Source organism: Vombatus ursinus, unplaced genomic scaffold (genome assembly GCF_900497805.2).
Source record: "Vombatus ursinus unplaced genomic scaffold, bare-nosed wombat genome assembly UNPS02009205.1, whole genome shotgun sequence".
Taxonomy (NCBI): domain Eukaryota; kingdom Metazoa; phylum Chordata; class Mammalia; order Diprotodontia; family Vombatidae; genus Vombatus; species Vombatus ursinus.
Genome location: NW_020948983.1, coordinates 5,690,014 through 5,716,553, shown reverse-complemented (window position 1 = coordinate 5,716,553; position 26,540 = coordinate 5,690,014). Strand labels below are relative to the sequence as shown.

Sequence of the window (26,540 nt, the reverse complement as noted above, 5' to 3'; positions counted from 1 at the left end):
TCTCTCATTTCAATTACTTCCTCTCATTTCACTTGTAATATAATCTTAATTTTTTTTGAAAATAAAACCTCTTGCTTAATTCTTCCATGAATTACAGTTGACTTTATGACCAAGCTATGCTTTCCCCTGAGGCTTTGCTTATAGGTGTTTTGGCATTATTCTTTTCATTTAGGTTTGTGTCTTGGGCATCTTTAGCACCATAATAGCTCTTTATCATTGGAATCTTTTTTTTTTTTTTGCTTGTTCATTTTTCTAGACTTATTTCACAGATTGGGACTTTGTATTAGAGCTAGACACTGTACTTCTGGAAGGAATATTGGACTATGTTTGATCATGATTAGTATTCTCTGGGTTCTTGCTGCTGCTTTCTTTGCATATTAAGTGCTTTGTACTTCAAGGATCTCAGGGGTGCCTTATGCTGGAGAGCTGCAAACTTTCAGTGTACTGTATGTGGTTTAAGCTAAGATAAAGTCTTCTCACTGCCCTCCTAGTCCAAGCTTTGTAAGTTCCTGACCCTGGTTTGTATCTGGGCAATAGAACTATGGATTTGTTTCTGGTTGGAGCATTCATATACTGCTGCCAGCCCTAGATGCTATCAGCTGCAAGGCTCTTTGACAGCTAAGGACTTTGTGGCAAGAATTTTCCTTTCGGGGTCTTCAGGGTTGTGGCTGCATCACTTGGAGGAGTCCTTGTCAGGTTGTACCTTGACAGGAGTTGTTGCTTTCCAGGTGTTGTCAGAGTGCACTTGAATGAAAGCAATGCTATGCCCAAGGCTTTTGGTTTCAGGGTAATGGACTATCTCCCTAAGGGTCTGAAGGAAAATGGTGGTCATGGTGGTGGTGATAGTTTGATTCACCTGGCATGTGTTTTTTCCTGCCTCTCCCTTGGGGTGGCTTGCTGCCTCAACTAGGCTGGCTTATCTGCCCTGTGTATGGCTTGTGGGTGACACCTTCTCAACAAGAGTGGCTTTCCTGGATGATGGCTGTGGGGTTGAAGTAGGACAGGTGGTCTGAAGGGTGCTGACACTCCCAGGGCTCCTGTGCCTTTCTATCTTTTGGTGGCAGTTGGTTACCAATTGTTTCTGGTGGTCATGAGGAAGGTGGGTCCTCTATCTACAATTATTTCTTCCCTCAATGATGGCTTTGAGAGATGGAAGCAGTTCTGATGATTGAGGAGTATAGCTGTTCCCAAGGCTCTTGGGCTTACTATCTTGGATTGTTTCCATCAGCATCTGAGAAGAGATAGTAGTTTAGGTAATGGTACTGGTTTGACTTGCTGGGACATGCTGCTTTCTTTTTTTTCCCCTAATGATACTCTGCTGCTTCAGTTGGGTTGGTTTGCCTGCTCTGTACTCTTGCCTCACAGGATGTGACTGATTCTTTTCGACCAAGGGTATTTCCTGTGGGAGACATCTACTTTTATTCTCTCCATACTTACTTCATACCTTTGATTGATAAGTAGGTTCAGTAGTGAGGCATACAAATTGTGTACTCTTATTTTTGGTAATTCAAAAAGAACTACAATTCAAAATTGCTCAGATGTTGATTAATTGATTATGCAACTGAATCAAAGAGATGTTCTCACTTCATAAAGGTATCAGGTATCTTATTATTCTCATCACTTATGGTTGGAAAGTGTGGGACCTCTCATACTAAAATTCAATTGAACAAACATTGTTTTTCATGCTAGACAATTAATAACATACATTGGTAGATATAACATAGTCCCATGCTTTAGAGAGCTTATAAGGGAAACTGTATATGTTCTCAGAAAGATGCCATCTAATCCAACCCATATATAACCAGGAATCCCTTCAGTCGCATTCCGAGGGATAATACAGCCTTTGCATGATGACTTCTAGTGAGATGGGATCCATTATTTTTTAAGGAAGCACATCCTATTATTACTTTAAACATTTTTATTAATATCTTTTCTTTTAACATAATCTACATTTCCAAATATATCCTTCCAACTCTCCCTTCCAGGGAATTAAAATAAGAACAAAAAAGAAAAAAAGAATGCAGAAAAATTAACACATTGACCAAGTTCAACATCATATATAGAGTTCCATATTCATAGTTCTCTGCCTCTGTAAAGGAGGTAGGGAGATTCATTCTTAAATAGCTCCTCTTTGGTGCCAAATTTGCTCATTATATTTTCAAAGCATTCGGTTTGAAATGTTTTTTGTTCTTTCTATTTATATTGTTGTAGTGATGCATTTAGTTCTCCTGATTCTGCTTGCTTCATTATGCCTGAGTTCATCTAAATATTATCATGCTTTTATTATTAATCATACTCACCATTTCTTATAGTACATTCATATTTTATTACATTCATGTACACAGGTTATTTGGCTACTTCTAATGGATGGCATCTACTTTGTTTCCATTTATTTACTATAAAAATTGTTGCTATAATTATTTGGGGGTATATAAAACTTGGGCATTATGCCTAGCAGTGGGTGTGTGTCAAAGGATATGGATATTTTAGTTATTTTAATAGCATAATTCTAAATTGCTTTGCAATACAATTGGACTAATTCTTAGTTCTGCAACAGTATGTTAAGATGCCGATCTTCCTACAACCTCTCCAACATTGATGATTCCCATCTTTTATCATTTGCTAATTTGTGGATGTGAATTAAAACCTCTGGGTTGTTTTGAATTACAGTTGTCTTATTAGTAGTAGTTTGGAGTAATTCCTCATACAGTTATCAGTAGTTTGCAATTCTTTTGAGAATTGTATGTTTACATCATTTCTTCACTTATTCATTGGGAAAATGCCTCTTGGACTTATACAAGGTGTCCCAAAAGTCTTAGTACTGTGAAGCTTAAAGCTCAGAGTCTTAAAAAATCTTAATACTATAAAGCTTAAAAGTGCACTAAGACTTTTTAGGGGTGTGTGTGTGTGTGTGTGTGTGTGTGTGTGTAAGTGTGCATACACACATTCATATATATTTATGTGTATGTGTATATGTACACATACATACGTACATATATACATAGGTTTGTGTGTGTGTGTAGTTCCCTATGTATGTTTTGGATATAAGACCTTTATCAGAGAAATTTGATGCAAAAATATTTCCCAATTGACCTTTTTCTTTTTTATCCCAGTTAGTTAATTTTGGATAAGAGTTTATATTTTCATGTAATCCTAATCATCTATGTCATTTATTATGATTATTGTTTGGTTAAGGATTCTCCCCCTAGCCATTGCTTTGAAAGGCATCTGGCAAAGTCATTTTATGATTTTTTTTGTGGTATGGTCTTTAATGTTGAGGTAACATATCCATTTTTGTGTAATATAGTATATATTATAAGATGTTGGTCAAAACCTAATTTTTTGCCAAACTGCTTTCCAATTTTTCCAACAATTCTTGTGAAATAGGGAGTTAATCCATGTAATTTACATTCTCACATTGAGAGCATTAGGTTATTGAGCTCTGTTGTTCCTCAACTGTTTTTTTTTTTAGTTTTCCACTAACCTACTCTTCTGTTTTTTAATCCAGTATTAAAACATTTTAAAGTTTTTTTTCTATAACTTGAAATATAAAAGTTCTATTCCCTCTTTTTCCCTGCTTTTTTATTCATTCCCTTGAGATTTTTAAATATGTATATATATCCTCAGGTATGTAATTTTTCCTTAAGGGAATGATTTAGCTACATCACAGAAGTTTTAGTGTTTTGTGTCATTTTCATCCTCTTTCAAATAGATATTTGAAATATCAAATAGATATTTTGACCCATTCATAATTCAGGATGTCATTGTTAAAACACCGTATTTTTTTTTTTTTGCTTGTGCTTCCTACATTGATCACTATTTTTATTGTGTTTGGTCTATAAAGGTTATATTTAATGTTTCTGCTTTTTTTACATTTATTTGTAACTTCTCTGTGTCTTAGCACATGGCCTATTTTATAAAAATTCTATGTGGTCCTGAGGAATAAGTATATTTTTTAATATTTCTATTCAGAAGATACCTCAGGTTTTTCAGTTCTGAATTCCACAACAGTTTGTTCAGTTCTGTATTTTCCTTTTTCTTTATCTTCTAGTTAAATATGTCTAGCTCTGAGAGAGGAGTATTAAAGTCTCAATATCATTATGTATTATCTATGGATTTTTCACTTTAACTTTTTCTTCATGATGGAATCATAGACAGTGAATCAGTGTCAATACTCAATGTATTAAATATATGGAAGGAACCTTTGATTCCTTTAAGCATAATATAGTTTCCTTGTTTACCTCTATTGATCCTGTGAATTTTTATTTTTCCTTGTTTGATGGAATGGTTCATATCCCTACTTTTTTTTGATGTGATCATCTTATGCATAGTAAACTGTGTCTCAATCTTTCATTTTCATTCTTGATGTGTCTTTACATTTCTTATATATTTACTTGGGTTTTGTTTTCTTATCTTTGTCACTCATTTTATTGGATTACTTAAAGCATTGATATTTAAAGTTATTAGTGTTAGACTCATATGTTTTTCTGTTTGTTTCTTTAATATTGTTTTCTCAGCCCCTCTCTTATGTTAAGCTTGTAATTTGTCCTAGCAGTTATTTTGCTTAAATTATTTTTATACTCATCTGTTCCCACATGCTCTCTCCCTTGACTCTGCTTCCATTTGCTTATACTTGTAGATCTTGGATTTTATGAAAAGTATTAACTTATTTTTTAATTTAAATATACGTAGTCTTCTCTTTTGTTGCTTCTCTTTCCCCACTCAACTAAGAAGCTACTTCAAAATCTTCCCTCCATTTCTCTACTTCAGTTTCTTATTTTTATTCTTTTTATTGAACTTTTAAAAAGAGACATTTTTGTTTTTCTCTCTTCTTCTAGTGTATTTTAAATTTTGTTTTCTAATTCTTAGGCCATACTCTTAATCATTTCTTTATTCTGTGAGTGTAACTCATGGGGCAGGGGGCAGTTAAAGCTTCTGAAGTACCAGATTTGAACCTTCTTCTTCTGACCAATTTCTATATATTTTCCTTTATAAATCTTGCCTCATCCTCCATATCCTCCCTATTGTATCTCACTTTTAAAAGTATCTTTTCATGAGGGAAACAACATTTAACAGAAGTAATGACATGCGCTACAAATTACCTACTGCTCAAAACTATGCTGCCCAATCCTATTTCCCTTAGTATACACATTTAAATTCTTTCTTAGAGTCCTTGCCATTTTATCTCTTCTTCTTTGTTCTGCACTACCCTCTCCACACACACATACCCATTAAGGGTGTTTGATCTCCTTTAGATGTTACAGATTCCATTTTATGGGGTTGGATGCTCTTATGGAATCATAGGTTGTTGCTGTTGTGTTTATCCTCTCTTCTCAAAGAGGACCATGACATCAGGGAAGTGATGACATGACTTGCAATTGACTTTGATTTGAGTGAGGGAGGGTTGTGCAGGGTCACCAGCCTTACTTTCTCCTTCAGAGCCATCTGGGTCCAGTGGCCAGATATTCCTCAGTATGACTGGAAATGGCCCACACTCTCAGTGAAAGTGGCCTTCTAATAAACAATCTCCCAAGATTGTCACAAGATCTCATCCTGCTCAGCATGCTCCACCTCCTCACAAATGGACATGTTTTTCCATGGGACCGCTTTCTTGTTCTAGGTTTTAATTCTTTCCATCTGCCATCGCCCTCATTATCCTGCAATGTTTCATCTTTCCAAGACAGTGGGAATCACCATACTTTTATTATTTTCCTATGGACTTGGTAAGACTGTGTTACTTGTTCCCTTCTATTATACATAAACACATATTTCTCTATGTTTATTTACGATCATTTTGGGGGGGGGGCAATGGGGTTAAGTGACTTGCCCAGGGTTACACAGCTAGTAAGTGTTATGTGTCTGAGGCCAGATCTGAATTCAGGTTCTCCTGAATCTGGGGCCGGTGCTCTATCTATCCACTGTGCCACCTAGCTGCTCCTTTTAAAATAATTATTGATGAAATCTCTTAACATGAGATAATTAAGTAACCTCTAAACATGAAAGAATTGATTTACTTTCCTTTATATATGTACTTATGTTTCTGTTGTTTAAGGGTGTTTACAAGTTGAATATCTCACTTTTTTTTGGTGGGAATACTTGGAATGCCTTGCTTTTGTTGAACATCCATTTTTTTTTCCATTGATGATTAGGCTCAGATTTGTAAGATATGTCATTTTGGGTTTTATTTGAGCTTTCTATGCTTTCTGGAATATAATGTTCCATTTCCTTCCGTGATTTCTCAAAGCTGTGAAATAATTTTGTTTTGTTCAAAATTTTTGTGCCCTCAGAGGATCTTTTTTTCCCTTGGGATATGTGAAGAATTTGTTAAGAGATGCTGAGGAGGTAAAATTGACTGGTAGGGGTGAGGAACAGGGAATGAGAGTAAAATTATGTAAGATCCTAGGTTATGAACCCAGGTGAATGGAAGAATGGTGGCATTTTTGACATGAGGGAAATTGAGAGGAGGGGTAGATTTATGGGGAAACACAACTAATTCTGTTCTGTACTTATTGAGTTTGAGCTGCCTTTGTGACAATCAGGTGGTATCCAGCAATCAGTCAGAGATATATGATTGACATTTAAAGCCTTTAAAAACTTACCTACACCCTACCTTTGTAGTATTATATATTGCTCTGTGTCATGTCCTCTATTGTTCAGAGTATTACATGTTCACATGTGAACATGTTACATGTGAACATGTAATACTATCTCCCATCTCCATGCCTTCTCAGATTTTGAATGAACTTCCTCACCTCTGCCTCTCAGATTCCTTAGTTTTCTTCAAAGTTCAGTTCAAATACCACTTTCCACATGAATTTTTTCCTGATCCCCTCCAGCTGTTAGCACTCCTCCCCCTTCCCCATCCAAATTAACTTGTATTTATTTATTTTTTTACATAATTTGTATTTCTTTTAATGCATACATGTTGTATTTTGGATAGAATATAAACTCCTTCAGAGGAGGGACTGTTTAATTTTTGTTTTTGTATCCTTGGTGCCAAATTAAAGTTTTTTAATTGATTGGATCTCAGGTGGTGTTTGAGGGTTAGATATGTAGAATTAGTAGGCATCAGCATAGAAATGAAGGTTAAATACATGATACCTGATGAGATATGTAAGAGAGAGGGTATAGAGAGAAGCCCTGGGACAGAATCCTGTGGTTGGAAGTAGGACATGGATGATTTTCTTGCAAAGGAGAAACATCAATCTGACCAGAAGTTAGAGAAGTTTCTCAGTTAATCAGCTGGGGATAAAAACAAAAATACTCCCTGCCCTCAGGGAGCCTACATTTCAATTGAGTAGACAGCATGTATATAAATAGCTATATGTAAGACAATTTCAGGGACAATGGAAGATAGCTTTAGAGGGGAAGACAACGTCTTGGGGGCCTAGGAAAGGATTGCTGCAGCAGTGACACTTGAGCTCAGTGAATGGGCATTTAAAAGGTAGAGTCTTCTTGGACTGGGGTCAGCTGGTTAGTGCAGAAGAATGGAGTTGTGTGATGGATCATCCTTTGTGAAAAACAAGTAATCAACCAATGTGTCTGGACCACAACGCTTGTGGAGAGTAGTCTGGTGCTGTAGGACTGGAAATGTAGAAAGGGGCTAGGTCATGAAGAGTTTTAGATACCAGAGGAATTTATATTTAGGGGGAGTATGGAATTGGGCCCTTGGGAAGAGAGGAAAAGGTTTGGAGTAGGTAAGGCAGATTTCTAGGAAATTTGTGAGTGACAACAAAAATGTTAAGCAATCTTAAGTATCCATTTAGTTAGCATTAATTTGAATACATCTGGAGTAAAATTTTCTGCATCAACATTTCTTGACCCAGGACCTAGAAAATAAGATGACTATCAAGATCTAGAATTCAGCAGTGCATGGGAGAAGGTTACTTATGTGAGGGGATCTGAATAAATAATTTTTAAAAAATCCTCAGATTACTTTATCTAATTTTTGTGCTATGAAACACATTTGTTTTATATGCTCGGAACATATGAACTGAAGAGTAAAATCTACTGAACAGTAAAATCATTGATTTTTTGGAGAGAAAGGTATTTTATAGATTATTACAATCCCTTCTCCCTCATTTTACAGAGGAGTATGGAATCCAATGGAAGGGAAGTGACTTGCCCAAAGTCAAATAACTGACTAGTCCCAGAGTTAGGACTATATCCCAGGTCTCTTTAATCTCAGTTCAGTGCTTTTTCTATGATACCGTGCTGAATACCAGGAGTTGATAAACCATAGCTATTTTGTTAATTCATAGTGGCTTCAATGATAAGCATAATTATGCTATTTGAAGCCTAAGTTTTATTAAAACTACTCTAAATATTATTTTACTGACATATCCTGGCTGTGGCACCCTGGGTAAATTACTTAACCTTTCATTGTCCAATGCAGCTAGGACTTTAATTTGCAGAACCATTACCTATTTGCTTTGGCTGAGTTTCTTCTTAAAAGATCTCCTTACAGTTGATTAAATCGCAAGCTGACCAAAAATATTTTAACATTTTCAACAGTGTTCTTTCTGATTCTTACTGAATAACATATATAAATAAAAGAAAGATTTTTTTTGAACAGAACAGTAGGAAAATAGTTTTATTGAAATAGAATTTGATAATTAATAAATAAAATTCTCACATTCCCAGGAATTTTGATTCTATTCATAGCTTTTATTTTTCTATTTCTCCCCATTTTTCTCTAGTCTAATTATTTTGCTTACTACTCATCCTCATTTTGTTTTACTGTATCCTTGTTATCTTTAGATTCTCTTGAAAGGAGGGTGTTATTTTCTAGCTCCAAGATTTTGTGATTCTAAACTGTTCTCCATGTCCCCTGTCCCTCTCCTCCACCCCCCAAAAAAACTCTAAAGAAATCTAAAAACCATGGTTTCATGAAGATCTGGTTGAATTTCTCATTTTCCTTTAAAATTTTTCCGTGTTCTATTTTTTCCTCTTTGTTTTTTATTCTTTCTGCCTAATTGTTTGGGCACTACCTTTCCCCCCTGTTTTTTAAACTTGTTTTAAGATTTTTGTCCTTTTTTGTATCTCTTACACTTTGGGCCACCATTGTTTTTTTTTTGAGGGGAAATATATAGTACACTCTCACCAAGTCACTCTCAAGTACTCTAGACAATACTCTAAAACTAAAAATTGCACAAAAAGTGCTGACCTGCATTACTAAAGAAAGTTTTCTGACCTATGAGCTCCTTATACCAATGAAATTACAAGGACAATTCCTATCCATTGCTCTTTTTAAGTTTCTCTTTGACACTGTAGTTTAGACTAAATTATCTTCAAATATGTTAAGAAGGCATATATGTTTTTTTAAGAGATGAAAGTATTTAACCAAGAGATGAAGTAGAATACTGAAATGCTTAAATGGATCTATGATCTCATCAACATGAATGTTCTCTTAAATATGAAGAATGAAACAATCCATCCATTCTTGCCAATCTTTTCTTTGAACTTACTAAAGCAATTCCTTGCTTTCTTGTGATATTGTCAGGATATAGACAAACCATGTAAACTGTCATCAATTGTCCTTCACTCTTTCTTTGTAACCATTATTTTATCAATTACATATTTCTTAGATAATGTCCTTTATAGTTCTTTATTTGCTATGTGTTTCATTTAGTTCAGGCCCTCCATTTATTTCTACATTGCCTTTAGAATGATACTCAATTTTAATTTATTTATAGACTGTAGTGGACCATGATACCTGGTCCACCCTAGTAGAATACTTGTTATTAGTTTTTTTAGAAATAGTTTTAAGATCATTATAAGAGCTTTGCAATTTCCCAAAATCAGTCCCACCCTATTCTCCTCTTCTTTCCTTCCTTCCTGCCATCTATCTATCTATCTATCTATCTATCTATCTATCTATCTATCTATCTATCTATCTATCTATCTATCTATCTATCTATCATCTGTCTGTCTATCTATATAGATGGCTTAGTTGTCTAGCCATCTAGCTAACCAGCTAGGTAGCTCAGTGGATAGAATGCTGGGCCTGCAGTCAGGTAGACCTGATTTCAAATCTGAGATAATTAGTAACTGTTCAACCCTGGGCAAGTCATTTATCCCTTAAATTGCCTCAGTTCCTCTTTTATAAAATTAGAAGGGAATGGCAAATCACTCCAGTATCTTTGCCAAGAAAACGCCATGGATAGTATTGGCATGCTCCATGGGGTCACAAAGAGTCAGACAAGACTAAACAACTGAACGGCATTACACACACATACGTACACATACATACATATACATACATACACACATATATGCAATAAACATATGTATATACACATATCTGTATATGCATGTATAAAATCACTCGTAGCACTGAGCTAAAGTACTAACTGAGCAATTATCTGGCTTGTCCATTTAACAACAAACAGGCATTTTCATTTAATTGTTTTTTTTTCTGTAGGTATGGTTAGGCCTAATTCTTTTGAATGGTTATGCGTCTTATTGAAATTCTATACTATTCTGGTACTTGAAGCAACCAGATTAATATCTTCTACAAATAGAAATATCTGGAAGACCTTACTTTCTCTTCAACTTGGACTCAGTGTTAATTTTCCTTTATAAGAGTTGTGAACACTTTCGATGAGCATATGTCTTCCTGTTTTTTGTTTCTCTTAATACTGATGATTAGAGGAGGACTGTCAAACAAGGTCATCTCTGTTGTTATATCTTTCAAATAATATTGCGTAATTTTAATATTCACATGTGATACCTTATTAGAAAAGACCTTTTAAGTTGGCATTTTGTTCAACCAGATCAAACACTTTTTTTATATTCAACAAACAATAAGCATATCAGGATATTTTATTCTCCACATCTTTCAGTGAATTATGTGGAGGTTAATAAGTGGTCTGTTGTGGAATATCATTTGGAAAATCCTGTCTGAGATACCCTCATTAAAAAAACCCTTGATGCATATATAAATTACTTTTATAAAAGTTTTATTTATATGGGACAATAGACATATGTATCAGCAGTTGATCTCAGTCATCTTTTTATGTATTATTTATGGAGAATAATAGATATAAACATCTTTTAAGCACTTAATATGTGCCAGTTTAAATCCATATATGTTCTTTCTATTTTGGGCAGATTAATTTGGAAGAATTTTTATACTTTGAAAGTTTTGGGGAACTGTAAAACTTTCCTTCTGTTCTCACTGAAAATCTCAATTGAATGTACTTGATAATGCTTAAGAAAATAAAATATCATTTCATTACTAAGAATGTCATTAAATTTGTGTGTGTGTGTGTGTGTGCATGTGTGTGCTGCAGATAACATTTTGTAGGTGATATTAGGAAGTAAAAAATAAAATTATTTTCTACATTTTGTATTTAATAATAAAGTTGATGCTTTAAAGTATTGTGTATTCATTCTAACTAAAGTGGCTTTTTTTTTGTTATTGTTCAGTTGTTTTAGTTGTGCCCAACTCTTTGTGACCCCATTTGTGGTTTTCTTGGCAAATATACTGGAATGATTTGCCATTTTCTTCTCCAGCTCATTTTACAGATGAGTAACTGAGGCAGTTTAGGAGTTAAGTGACTTGCCTAGAATCACACAGCTAGTAAGTGTCTGAGGCTAGATTTGAACTCAGATCTTCCTGACTCCAGGCCTAGGACTCTATCCACTGTACCACCTAGCTGCCTCCAAAGAGGCTTTACCTGTGTTTTAAAACCTAAAACTTGTATCTGAGAAGCATTTTGCTTACTTTGGCTTGGTTTGGCCACAATTGTTTGTTCCTATGATTTCAGTATCCAGTGACTTACATTTCTTTTCTAAGATTCAGACCTGCATAAGCTCAAACAAAACCGAATTTCCAGGACCTGAAGAACGAAACCATTAGATTTATACTAGAATAAAACTTACATGCCAGATATTCGTTAGACCAAATGAAATTGGGGTTGATCTCTTAGGCTGGTCCATACAGGAGAAGACACTATATATATCAATTGTTCCATTTTCAGAAGGCTATCCTACAATCAGATTGGTCTTAGGGTTGGTGTGAATGAGGCCAAATTGATGGTGACATCCATCTTTGGCTTTGCCTTGCTCTGGTGTTTGCAGATGATTTCATAACTTGTCTTGCTGCTTAGAATCAGTTACCACTTCTTTCTCTTTCCCTTATGTCTTTCCCTTCACCTCCAGGCAGTTTATTATGAATTCCTGCCAACTGTTTTTCCCGAGTGTTACTGGAATTAGTTGTCATCAATCTGTCCTGAAGGAGGGAATACTTACCTTGATGAGATAAGAGATTCATTGAATAAATGAAATATTAAAAGAGCATCTCAGAGCTATCCCTCCTTTTCTATTTTAATAGTCACTACCTTAGTTAAATTTTCTTTACTTCTTTGCTGTAACAGTTTCCTAGTTTATCTTTCTTAATGCCAGAACCTCCCAATTACATTTTATTTGACACAGAGTTGCTAAAATCATCTTGTCAAGCCATTCTTTTTATTCATGTCATGCCTTTCCTTAAGAACCTTGAGTGGTTATTAGGTTAAATTCAAATTCACCATCATTGTAGTTTTTGGGAATACAGAGTCAGGAAAAATAAATATAAATTTTACCCTTGTTGTTTATTAGTGACTGACAGGGCATAAAACCATTCTAAGCGTCAGTTTCCTTTGTAAAATTGGGAAATACTACTACTTACTATATAGATTTTGTTCAGAAAGCACTTTGTAAGTTGTAAAGGCAGCTGGATGGGACAGTGAATAGAGTGCTGGGCCTGGAGTCAGGAAGACCTGAGTTCGAATGCAGCCTCAGATACTCATTAGCTGTGGGACTATGGACAAGTCACTTAAGCCCTGTTTACCTGAATTTCCTCAACTGTAAAGTAAGGATAATAATAACACCTACTTTTCAGGATTGTGGTGAGGATTAAATGAGATAATAATTGTAAAGTGCTTAGCACAGTGCCTGGCATATAGTAGGTAGTATATGAATGCTTATTCCCTTCTATCCCCTACCCCCTATAAAGTATTATACCAGAAATCTTCAGTAGTTCTATAATTCCTACTGAATCAAGTTGAAACTCTTCTGCCTAGCATTTAAAGCACTCCCCAACCTGTTGCTAGGATTCTTTTCAAGCCTTATCTCATATTTTTCCATTCCTGTTAACTGTATACTGACCATGGATTTTACTCTTCTCTACAGATATGCCTTAGGCACTCATGCTTCCATGACTTTAGTCAAGTTGGTCACTATTCATAGAATGCCCTCTTTCCCTTTCTTTGAATATTGAATTTCCTACCCATTCTCTAAAGTAAAACTCAAAATATTATTTCATCCACAAAGCCTTCCACGATTCCATTATCAATAATAATAACATTCTCCCTCAGACCTGATGTAGCACTTTGTTTTTGTATTTCTTTATGGTACCGATCATATAACACTATGTTTTTAATTATCCAATTTGGCATTCTATCTCTCTTTAAGAGGGTAAGCTTTTTGAAGGCAGAGACAGTATGTTATATAAACTTTGTATCTCAATACCTAGCACAGCAGTCTGCATAGAACAAGTGCTTAATAAATATTTGTTGTATTGTTTCATTGTCCATAAATTCTTTCTGAAAATTTCCATCTCTACTCAATTTTCTTTTATACCCATGCATGGACCTTTTTTTAATAGTCATATTACCTGGTTCCATAAAATATTAGTTATCTTATAGTTTATTTTCTATTCACTTTATGAAAAAAATCACCTTATATTTCAATGTAAAAACCTGGTTACATTTAAATGTATTTTAGGATAAGGGATATGGTTACCTTAAAATCACACAGCAGAGGTCTGTAATCCTTTGTGTCTTGGTTGAAGATATAAAATGTATCTAGATGCAATGCAAACATCAGTAAATAGCAAGGAAAATTTCTGCAAATTAATCATGTTGATATGAAACTAGCTTATCATTGGACAAAGGTGAGGTTTGGCACAGATTAGTGATATTACCATACTTTGTAATTTCTTTTTTGCTCCTTTTCCAGGAGGTTAGAGAAGATTTGTGTGTGAGACTAGGCATTAGAGACATATCTTATAAAATGCTGATGAATACTGAAGAAGCCTGTCTTTCTCACTTGCTAACAAATACTTAAAGGTTTCTCTTATTACAGAGAGGGAGGCCAAAGGCCAAATGGAACCATCTATCAAGAGTTTTTGATGTAAATAAGACTAGCGATTCTGAAGCAATATTCAAGTCCTTGTCAAGATAGGGCATTAAAGTCAAACAAATAGGTTTACCATGTGGTTAGAGAATCTAGAATACTTTTCCTAAAGTATTTCCTAAAGTACTAAGAAATGAAATACTAAAAAATTTAAAATATTATCTATTACAAAGATAAGTTTAAAATCACTAATTTTTAGTGGTAGAGACTGTTTTGTACATTTTATGAGTGATTACTAAGTTTTCAAGAAAGTTAATACCTCAGTATTTATCTGTTTCTGAGAAAATAGTTATAACTTTTTCTTTTAATTTTTTTAATTTACAGGAAAATATCTTCATGTATGGAGGCAAAATTGAAACAAATAATGGCAATGTCACAGATGAATTGTGGGTTTTCAACATACGTAGTCAGTCATGGAGTACAAAAACCCCCACTGTCCTTGGACACGGTCAGCAGTATGCTGTGGAGGGACACTCAGCACATATTATGGAGCTGGATAGTAGAGATGTTGTCATGATCATAATTTTTGGATACTCGGCAGTATATGGTTATACAAGCAGCATACAGGAATACCATATCTGTGAGTTACTATTAATGATGTATTTAATGATATCCCCTTTCCCATCAATAATTGAGAATACTTTGTCTTTCAAAAAGTCTTGAAATGAATGCTGAGTTGTCTGAGATTAGGACCAAAAGCTAGGGACTGATAATTTCTAATATCAGATATCTTTCTATTAGACTTTATCATTTAATCCTTTAATAAATATTCTCATCTACATTTTGAGAAAAATGCCCCTTGAAAAAAGAATTTTTTCCTTCTTTCTTTTTTTTTTGGCCTGTGTATCCTCAGAGTATAGCATTATACCTGGCATATAGTGGGTGCTTAGTAAATGTTGATTGACTGATTGATTGATTGATTGATTGTGTTCTCCATAGAGAAGCTACATTTTCCAAGAAATTTGAATTAGATTTAAAAATTGTACCAGTAGGTGGTGCTATAACCTCAGGGTTTTAGGAGAGAACCTTCAATGTACATAAGGACTAGAAAATAACCTGAATCTTTATGGTATATGTAGTGATTTCAGACTTCTTATTTATGTAAAGTTCTGTTTTTTAACCTTAATCTTACTGATTCATTTGATAATAGTACATAGGATTTCATAGTCAGAAAGGACCTTCAAGGATTTTGTGTACACCTTGTATTCTATAGGTACATCAAAACCCTCTCTTTAGCTATCACCAGCCAGTGTCTTTGAAGAGCACTTAAAGATACAGATATATGACCCTGTCTAGACTTTTCTTGCAGTTATCTGTTGGTTTCCATGTCACTTTTCTTTCTCAGGGAGTTCAGTACCTGGCATAGTACTCAGTACTTCAGTACTCAGGCTGATCTCAGGAAAAAGCAGAATGGCCTGTCTTGATCAATAATGGATTCTACCTCATTCTTCAAGCAGTGACTGGTTAACCATTTGTAATTGGTGCTGTAGAAGGGGTTGTTTATTAGTATTGCTATGGGTAACTTCATTTTACCATAGCCACTCACAGTGGGGTTATCATGCCACAGATGTTAATGCCCCCAATGTTTTGTTTGACCTGTAATCCAAAAACTCCTAAACGCCTTCCTCCTAAACTTATTCTCTGTCCTCACTGTAACTTCTGGCTTTTTACCTTTCTGCCACTCTTGCTCTGGCCTCATTTTCCTTAATCTTATAGTAAGCTAGTTCCCCAAAGTACAGGTACCTTTGAAGCTTTGTCTTTCCAAATGTAAATGTTGAGTTATCTTTTGATTCAGCCTTCTTCTCTCCTCCTGAGCTACTGACCATTGCTGGAGAAAGTCAAATAACTATTGGGACTGAGTCCACTATGTATTTATGTTATCAAGTCTCAAAATGAGCCCTTACTGCAGCACAGAAATCCTTTTCTGATTAATTCACTAACACATTTCCTAAAGTAGCTATTTCAGCTTTCTAATCCTTTCCTTCAAGCCCCTAATTTTACCTTTAGACTCCTCTCTAGTTGCATAGAGCCTTGTCTCCTATTTATTTCAGTGATATAATTGAAGCTATTAAGGTGTGACTTCCTTCATCTCCTCTACTCTGAAATTGATCTTCTTTTTTAAGGCTAATATTTTTTGGTAGCATTCAGTACATTTTCCAATAGGTAGTTGTTGAAATATATTTTGTAGAATGTTCTGGTTTAGAAAAAAATTTATAAGCATGACAAATATCAATAAACATGACTATTTCCATATTCAAAGAGGAAAGAAAAAGAGGAATGTGTATAAAATCATAAATCTCTATAAAGTCTATCATGTTTTTTCAAAGTATATAACGAATGAGTTTCAAAGCTGTTTTATTTGTCTCTATCTCTGAACTTCTGAATTAAAAAAAAGTTTTGTCAATGCTATTTTCTTTTCTTTCTCTTTTTTGACAATATAATTGCTAGCCTAAAAACAGTCAAACATAACCTTTATATAAACATAGTCAAACAAAATGAATATACACATTGGCAATACCTGGAAATTAATGTCTCATTCTAAATTTCTAGTTTATCACCTTTCTGTTAAGAGATGGGAAGCAGGATTCACCATTTATATTCTGAATTTGTAGTTAATTATTGCATTGTTTGGAGTTCTTAAGGCTTTCAAAATAGTTTTTCTTTGCAGTTTTTTTTATTACATAGATTGCACTTTTGGTTTAGATCACTTTACTCTGGATCAGTTGATGCAAGTCTTCCCAGGTTTCCTGAAATTATGCCTTTCATCATTTTTTACAGTCCTGTAGCATTCAATTATATTAATGTATCACATTTCTTCAGCTATTCCCCAACTGACGAACACTGTCATAGTTTTAATTTCTTCGCTACAACAAAATGCGCTGCTATGAGTATTTTTTCACATGTATGGGGACTCTTTCTTTGATCTCCTTGCTAACCCTTCTATTTGTAATCTTTATCACATTACCTTTCTCTCTTCCAGGAACTTGCCACATCCATCATTCCCTTTATCTTTAAATGTGTTATCTTTCTACTAACTGATTCATTCTCTAATGCCTACAGTGTGTGTCCTTTGTACGAATTAACTTTTCCAAGAAAAATAAACTCACCTCTGTTTTAAAAAAATCTTCATTTGACAATGTCAGCCTCTACATATTTTGCCCCATATCTCTCCTCCTTTTTATTGAAATGCTTCTGCCCTCATTGCTTCTATTTCCCTACTACTTTTCTCAGCTTCTTGCATTCTGGCTTCTGATCCCACCCCTGGGCTAAAAATTAAACAAAACCAATTGACAGCTTCCACCTGTAGTAGTGTGTACACCATTCAACATCCAAAGAAATAAACCTCTTGACTAATAAGAAGGAGGTACATTTTGTCATCTTTTCCTCAAGAATAATTTAGGCCATGCTAATTGTTTAGAGTTCAGCATTGTTTTAGTGTTCTTTTTGTTTGCATTATTGTATTCATTAGGTATATTATTCTGATTCTACTTATTTTATTCTACATTATTTCGTATACCTTTCCATGTTTCTATTAATTCTTCACATGCATAATTTTTTATAGAACAATAATATTAAAATTAACTTGAACCTTAATTTGTTCACTATTCTATGGCCAAGGAGAGCCCATTTTATTTATAGATTTTTGCTTTCACAAAAAATGCTGCTATAAATATTTTGACACATACGGGGCATGTCTTTCTGCTTTTTACCTCTCTTGAACATATATTCAATAGTTGGACTGCTGGGTCAAAGACTATGAACAATTTGGTGATTTTTCTCTCAGAACTGCAAATCGTTTTCCAGAACAGCTGGACATATTCAGAATTCTACCAATAGTGTATTAATATATCCAGCTTTCTGACATCCTACAAACATTGACTATTTCTGTGTTTTGTAATCTTAACCAGTTTGAAAGGTGTGAAGTGAGAGTTGAAGTAGTTTGAAATGGGAAATTCTTATTATTAATGATTTAGAGCAAACTTTTGTATGGTTATTGATAATTTGTAATTCTTCTTTTGAAAACTGTTTATAGCCTTTTGTCACTTATCTTTTTGGCATTGCCTTACAGAAATATTTAATAAAATGACTTTTCCCTGCTGGACTGCTTTTCTTATTCTTACTGCATTGATTTTATTTTTGTGAAATCTTTTCCCTCTTAAGAATTCAAAATGCCTAATACTCTTTTATCATTACTTCTTGTTTGCACCTTGTTTAATTTCAAATTTTCCTCCTAGTCATAGTCAGTAGGATACTTCCTACCACTTTCCTCTTTTTTTGATGTGATATTTTATTTTTAGGTTACCTATCCATATGGAGTTCATTGTAAAATATATGTAAGAAGCTGGTCTAAATTTATTTTCTGCCAGATTGCTTTCCAATTTCCCTAGCATTTCTTTTTAGATAGGGAGATCTTCCTATAGGTAACTGAAACACTGGGCTAGATTATTTTTGCTTCTTCCTTATTTAGTGTATTTTCCTTATTGACTGTTCTAATTTTAACCAGTACCAAATACTTTTAATGATTACTGCTTCATAATGTAGTTTTAAATCTGGAACTTCTATGCCCCTTCAAATGAGATAACATTTGCAAAGCACTTAACACAATGCTTGAAACATAGTTGGAATTTAATAAATGCTTATTCTCTTCTTTCATTCCCATTTAAATTTTTTCTTTAAATTATAGAACTCTTATTTATCCAGATAAATCTTGTAATTGTTTTGTCAAATTCTATAAAGTGTGCTCTTAGAAATATCTACTTTAATCTATCCTGCATCAAGTTGATAAAAATGATTTTCCTCAGCCACACACCTCCCATGTCATTTCCCTACTCAATAAACTACAGCAGCTCTCTTTTGCCCACAGGATAAAATATAAACTGTTTAGTTTTTGAAGTCATTCATAACCTGTTCTCAACTTTTCTTTTAGCATCATTGTACTTTCTTTCTCTGTGCAGTGCAGACAAATTGATCTTCTCATTGTTCCTCAGAAGAGACATTCCACTTCTGATCTTAAGACGTTTGCATGGGCCATCCCTCATCCATGAAATGCAGTCCCTTTTCAGTTCATGTCATAGCATCATTCTCTTCCATCAAGATGCACCTAAAGCAGCACCTTCTACACAAATTCTTTAGTGACTCCTCCACCTCTTGTGTGTGTGTGTGTATACACTACATAGTGCTCCTCCTTCGTTATCTACCATGTATTTAACTGCTTTGTATTTAGGCATAGTAGATACTTAATCATTGATTGATATTGATAGATATCAATTGATAGATTGGCTCAATTTCAATGGCAAATTCTAAGAGTTTTGTATTTTGTATTAAGCATTCTAGACTTTCTTGCTGCTATTTTATCATCTTGACAGGGTGAAGGGTAGGGCTAAGGTGAATTTATTGTCTTTATCTTTCATTGCTTTTTTTAAAAAAAATCAATCTCTTATATAGTATTGCATTTCTTAGTTTTCTTGCTATTTTTTCTCATTTCATTATAAAAGGCTCATTTCTTGGGGGATGGACTTATTATTCCTCCCTTGGGTCCTTTATCTTATATTCCTAGTAACTTGGCCTTTGCAATATTAATTGTTTCTCTCTCCCATGGCTGTTGTGTTCTTTTTGTTTATTTTCTCAAAGTTAGGTGGCTATAGCCTCTTTGAGTTCAGAGGTGCAAGAGCAAACACCGTTGGATTCCTGCATGGATAAGAACAGGTTGTAGCTGGTTTATAGTTCCATTTCCCTTAGATATAGAAGCTCTTTTAAACTGCCAATTTCTTCTCCGCACACTTTGCCATGCATAGTTGATCTCCCTTTCCATCCTTTGACTGGGCAGAATCAGTGTTCTGTGCCTGTTATAGGATATGACTGGGGAGAATAGCCGCTGGCATAGACCAAGTTAGAACATTGAGGGATCAGTAAATAATCTACCATAGTCAAAGCTTGAAGCTTGAGCCTACTGGTTTATTATCACTAGCTCTTTGGCTTTCAATGTGGTTGGGTTAGGTATGGCTAGATTGAGTGGGTACAGTGGGCAGTTAGTTAACAAGCATTTACTAACTGTTTATTATGGGCCAGGTACTTTGCTAAGTGCTGGGAATATAAAGAGAGGCATTCTAATAGGGGAGACAAAATTTTTTAAAAAATGTACAGAGATGATATGTGTAATGTAAATTAAAGGCAATCTCAGAGGGAAGGCACTAAATTTTTTTGAGAGAGAGGAGTGACTTGGAAAAATCTCCTGTAAAATATGGGGTTTGAGCTGAGTCATGTGAGAAACCAGGAAGTAGAAGTAAAGGGGGAGAGCATTCCAGGCATTGGGACAGTCATTGATGAGGTACAAAATCATGAGATAGAGTGACATATGTGAGGAACTTCATGAAGGCCAGAACCATGGTATTGTAGAGTATGTGGATGAGAATACAAAGTATAAGAAGACAGGAAATACAGGAAAGGGCTAGGTTATGAATAGCTTTAAAGGTCAAATAGAGGGTTTTATATTTGAGCCTGGAGGTAATAGGGAACCATTGGAATGAGCAGAGACATGGTAAGACTTTTTGCTTTAGGAAGATCAGTTCGACAGCTGAGTAGATGATGGATTGGAGTGGTGAAGAAACTTGAGGCAGGGAGACCAGCCAAAATGCTATTACAATAGTCCAGATATGAGATGATGAGTTTCTGTATTACAGTGGTGATTGTATAAGTGGCAAGCAGGAAAAATATATGAAAGATGTTGTAAAAGTAGAAACAAAGATTTGGCAACAGATTGAGTACAGTGAGTAAGAATGAAGAGTGAAGAATGACATCAAGGTTGTGAGCTTGGGTGACTGGGAAGTTGATGGTGCTTTCAACAGTAATAGGTGAGCTTTGAAAAAGAGAGGGTTTAATTGGAAAGATAGAGTTCTTTTTTTGATGTGTAGAGTTTTAGACCTCTACAGGATGTTGAGTTCAAGATATCTAAGAGGCAGTTGTTGATGAGAGACTGGAGCTCAAGAGAAAGATAATGACTGGATATATAGGTACCTTCATAGAGGTGATTATTGAACTCATGGGAGCTGATGAGCTCACCCAATAAGATAGTATAGAGGGAGAAGAGAGCCAAGGACAGACTCTTGAGAAACACCTCCAGTTTGAGGGCATGCTCAGGTTGAAAATCCAGCAAAGAGCGCTGAGAAGTGATCATACGGGTAGGAGAACTAGGATAAGAGAGTATCAAAAGCCATGGAAAGGTCCAGAAGGATTTTGCCTCCCATTGTTATTTCAGAAGGCTGTACCTTACATTTACATGTTTTGTTTTTCTTACTGAAGTTTTCTTTTTATTTTAAGGTTAAAGGGTGAATGAATTATATCAAAAGCAACTATTCTCTTACATTGTTTACCTTGTGACTCTTGGTTAAATTAACTTTATTAGAATCAACTTATAATTTTAATCTGTTAAGATAATTTTGCATCCAAGTCACAATATTTCTGGCCTTAGTTTCCTGTTCTGCAAAAGGCTGGGATTGGACTAGATGACCTTTAAGATCACTTCTAGGTCTAAATTCCATGGTTCTATCAGCCTATGATTTATCTCCTAGTAAATTGACTCTTTCCTCCAACTTTGTGTCATATGCAAATTTGATAAAAATGCCATTTATCTGTTCATTAAAGTAATTGATGAAAATGTTGACTAGAACAAGGTCAAGCATAGAGCCATTTAGTAGTCCATTAAACAGCTTTCCCTGACTTAATTTTGATTCATTAATCACTACTTTCATGTTTGGGATATTCATAGGATAAGAGCTTGAGAACTGGAAGGGACCTTAAAGGCTATCTAGTCCAACCCCCCTCATTTTAGATATAAGAAAACTGAGGCATGGGAAGTTAAATGATTTGACCAGGACCACATAGCTAGCATGAGATTTGAACCCAAGTCTCCTTGACTCCAAGTCCACCACCCTATGTACCATGCCATGCTGCTTCCCACATAGTTATTGAATCTTCAGTTACTGAATCTAACTGCTCTACTATTATCTGATTTTCATCTTTACACATTGCCCACAAAGATATCCTTAGAGACTTTGTTACATACCTTGCTGGAAGTCAGATATTACTATACCTAGCATTTTCCTGATCTGCTAGTTTAGTAATACTGTAAAAAAGAAATAGGTATTTTAATATGATTTTTTCTTAACTTATTTTTGATGAATGTTTGTTTTAAAACTAGTGATTGTTACTTCCTATTTTAGGGGACAAATTATTGTTAAAATTGTCAAGATTTTATCATATCATATCATATCATATCAATATCATATCATATTTCAATACTTAACACATACTTTTCAATCACCTTGATGTACTGTGGAATCAAAGTTTGGCTAAAGAGCTATAACCCTTGTTTTCTTTTTTTATTTAAATTAAAATATTTAATCATTATTTTTTTAAAAATTTCAAGTTCCAAATTCCCTCCTTCCTTCCAGTTACTACCCTACCCATTGTGAAGGTAAGCAATATGGTACCTATTATACATGTGACATCATGCAAAACATATTTCCATATTAACCGTGTTGCAGAAAAACAAAACAAAACAAAACAAAACAGACCCTTGTTTTCAAGTAAAGTGTGTGTAGAGAAGTATGCATGCTACTAAAACTATTTATATAGTTTTCAATTTAGATATGGGTAATTCATTATTCCCTCCCCTATCTAGGTGGTACAATGGATAGAGCTCTGGGCCTGGAGTCAGGAAGCTCTGATTTCAAATTTGACTTCAGAAACTTACTAGTTGTGTGACTGTGGGCAAGTCACAACCTCTGTTTGTATCCATTTCCTCAATTATAAAGGGAGGATAACAACAATAACTTCCTTGTAGGATTTTTGTGATGATCAAATGAAATAAACTTGTGAAGTGTTTGCCATAGTGTCTGGCCCATAATAGGTGCTGTATAAATGCTATTCCCTTCTTTTCCTCTTCCTTTTCCCTCTTTAAGAAAATTTAGTAATTAAATACTAGTTAAATAGTGATGATGATTCTAGGATAATAAATTTTTTAGTGTAGCTTCAAGCACATGGTGGAATCTTATTAAACATTAAGAAAAATGAATGTTGTAAGACAATTCTCATTAGATATTTGTTATGTTTTATGTTATAGCAACAAATATGTATATATTAGAATCATGACTTTTTTCAAAATACAAGCACATCTGTTATATAGTAAGACTTTTGAATGGAATTTTTCTTTTTTTTTCTACAAAAGTTACTAGAGTTCTGTTTGACCTATACAGTTTCTTTGAGTCTATTTACCTGTAGTGATATCACTTTTCTATTTCTGCTAGTTGCACTACTTCCTATAGTTCCAAATATCACTAGGCAAAGAGGAAATAGGGTGATAGATCTAAATCATTTCATCTGACCTATACATATTTCAGATGAGAGAGCTGAGGCTCAGGAAGTTTAAGTAATTTGTCCCATATCACACAGGGAGCAAAGTCAGGATTCACATTCAGGTCTTCTGACTCCAAGTTCAGCACTCTTTCCACTGCATCATCTTATATCTCTTTTGGTAGTTTCCCAGGACAAGTGTGAAAATAGATATAGGAACAATGGAGAATTAGATAGTAAATTTCTTTGAGGTTTGCTACTTAAATTTCTTGAGAGTTGCCTTTTTGGTTAGAAGCATGTATGTACCTGCTCTTAGCAAGAAATGTGTTTTAAAGCTCTTAGTTTTGAGAGTATCTTTAGGGTGAAATAAAGAGTGTTTACCACTAATGTGAATTTTTTAGTGTAGGAAAAACAGATATGTACTACCTCCTTGAGAGGTAATGTAGCCTAGTGGATAGAGAACTTGTCTGAGAATCATGAAGACCTGGGTTCAGATCCTATTTTGTCATATATTGGGTATATTTGGGTGAGTCATTTAATCTACTAGTATTATGGTCAACTCTAAAATTGTAAACTGCAGAACAAATACTAGCCTTCATTAATAAAAGACATTTTCTCATTGAGAGTTTCCTATGTCAATGGTATATTGGTGAAACAGGATGGTATTTTACATATGCATGTAAGGGATGTGCTTATGTTAGGTGCCTTATCCCTCACTTGTCCCTATCAGCTTTAAAAAATGATCTCATGAGCAAAGTACTAGGCAGGAGAACAAACACTCATGAAGATGTCAGTGGTGTATGAGGGTCTGTGGAGATATGAAAAGAGAAAAGGATGAGCCATCCTGAGCCTTATGTTTAGACCTCTGGTGACTGGAGGACAATATACCTTGCTACTTAAGATTGAAAGGGAGGTTATTGAAGAGGGATTCTTTACAGATGCTATCCTTTAACATCCTAAAACCAATCAGTTTAAATTGTGCCCTCCTGAAAGTTTGGGTTGCCTAGAGATTACATGGAACTGTGACCAATCAGTTACTTTGTGGGGTGAGGATGGTAATATTCAGCTATCTGGGTAGCACATTAGTTATATGATTCTCATCCTTTGTTATTCACACCCCCCCACCACCTAATAAACTCCCTATCATCTCTAGGACAAAAAATAAACTCTTCTTTTTGGCATTTTGAAATTCTTACAGCTTACTGTTCTTCAAATGTGGCACACCAACTCCTGTCTCCATGCTTTTGCAATGATTGTCTCCCGTTCCATAAATGAACTCATACTTCACCTTGACCTCTTAGAATCCCTGGTTTCCAAGATTTGGTTCTAGGGCCACCTCCTGCTGATATTCCTCAAAACCTGCTATTACCTTTTGCCCAGAGTTACTGTGTATCTCTTTGGTATGTATTACTCACAAGTTCCCATCTAGTGTTCCCTCCCCCACCATCACTTAACCAGATATTATTTTTCCAGTATTTTCCAGTATCCATCAGGTAGCTTTACAAGGGTATATTTATTGAGAAAGTATAGCAAGGACTAAAATACAACATTCCCACTAACCTGGAAGTAAACTCTCTCTTCTATACACCTAGTCTATACTGGGAGAGAGTAGACTCAAAGTGGTTTCTATAAAGAATACCTTCTTCCCCTGTTTGGGAGGTGGTTCCTTTCTGGCCTTGGGAGTCTTTTTCTTCTTTCAAGGAATCCCTGCCAAATTTACTTCTTGGTGTGGTGTAGACAGGGACAAGTTGTTTAAGCAGGTTGCTCCCCAAAGATGGCTCCTTACCAGGTCCAGCTGCTGTGGCTGCCAGAAGATTCTGATACCTGTTCTATTTCTGATGACTCTCTGATCTTTCAAAGTTCATGAGGTTGAACCTGGTATGTTCTGTTTCCTAAAACTCATTCATGTAGGATCAAGAAGGAATGACTACAGAAAAAAAGCACCAAATGTTCAGGGAAACATGGCAACTGGGTAAGGAGTGAGCCTGGTACCCTTTCTCATTCCACCCCCATCCCTTCACAGTACTTCTTCCTTCAAAGCCATCATGGAAGAGAGCTAAAGTTCCTTTACTAGAACCTTTTGTTTGCAGGTGCAATTCCTGCTCAGTAGCCAACAAGAAACAAGTAGAAGATACCTGTACATGTTCTAACATAGAGACAACGTCCCCTCCTTTACAAATGCCTAGAAACTTGCTCGATGAACTTACATTAATATCAGAGAGGACATATTGTACATGTTCTAAGAACTGGGCCCTCATTGGCCAGACCCCTCCTCATTATATGTGTATGTTTATACATAGGTATGTATACATGTATAGGTATATATGCGCACTCACACACCCCTATATATGCCTATATGTAGCTTTATATGTTAGCACATATATAGATGTGTGCATGCTCATTTTATTTCCCTCATTAGAATGTAAGCTCTTCTTGGAAGAATATCTTGTTTTAGTCTTTGCATCCCCGGTGCCTAGCACAATTCCTGGCACACAACAAGTACTTAATAAATGCTTATTGATAGATTGGCTTGATTGTACTTTTCATTGGCTTTATTTGTCTCTACTGAGTTTATTAATAATGTAAGTATCAGATACTGGCTTGTGAATTGTGGATTTGAATAACTACTACTCAAAATAGCCTCCTTAATATGCTTAAGTATTGGTGTGCATGTTGGGAGGGAAGGTATGTATAGGGTATACATATAATGATATAGCTATAATAACACTTGACAGGACAGAGAAAAATCTAACTTTTTTAGTTTACCATGTTACATAATAAAGGAGGGAAAATATTACAGAAAGAATAGTGAACAACTTCCAGAAGATAAAAGGTTGGATGAATTTAAAATCAATATAAATATAAATAAGTTAGCATGCTTAATTTGCACAATAAGTTGTTATCCTCTGATAAAATTGATAACATATCTTGATTTTTTTTTTAAAAAAAGCACTCATAATTTCATCACCATTTGTAGGAGTTTCATTATGATTTCTATGTGACGTGAA

At 34.8% G+C, this 26,540-nt stretch overlaps 1 protein-coding gene across 4 annotated transcripts in view; it reads left to right on the top strand.

Moving 5' to 3' along the window:
• The window catches only part of ATRNL1 (attractin like 1), a 1,209,934-nt gene that overhangs the window by 116,494 nt on the left and 1,066,900 nt on the right, over positions 1 to 26,540 (top strand). For all 4 annotated transcript variants that reach the window (XM_027852049.1, XM_027852052.1, XM_027852050.1 and 1 more), the window contains one exon: positions 14,506 to 14,761. In XM_027852049.1, coding sequence (XP_027707850.1) covers positions 14,506 to 14,761 — 256 coding nt within the window. The remainder of the gene's footprint in view (positions 1 to 14,505; positions 14,762 to 26,540) is intronic.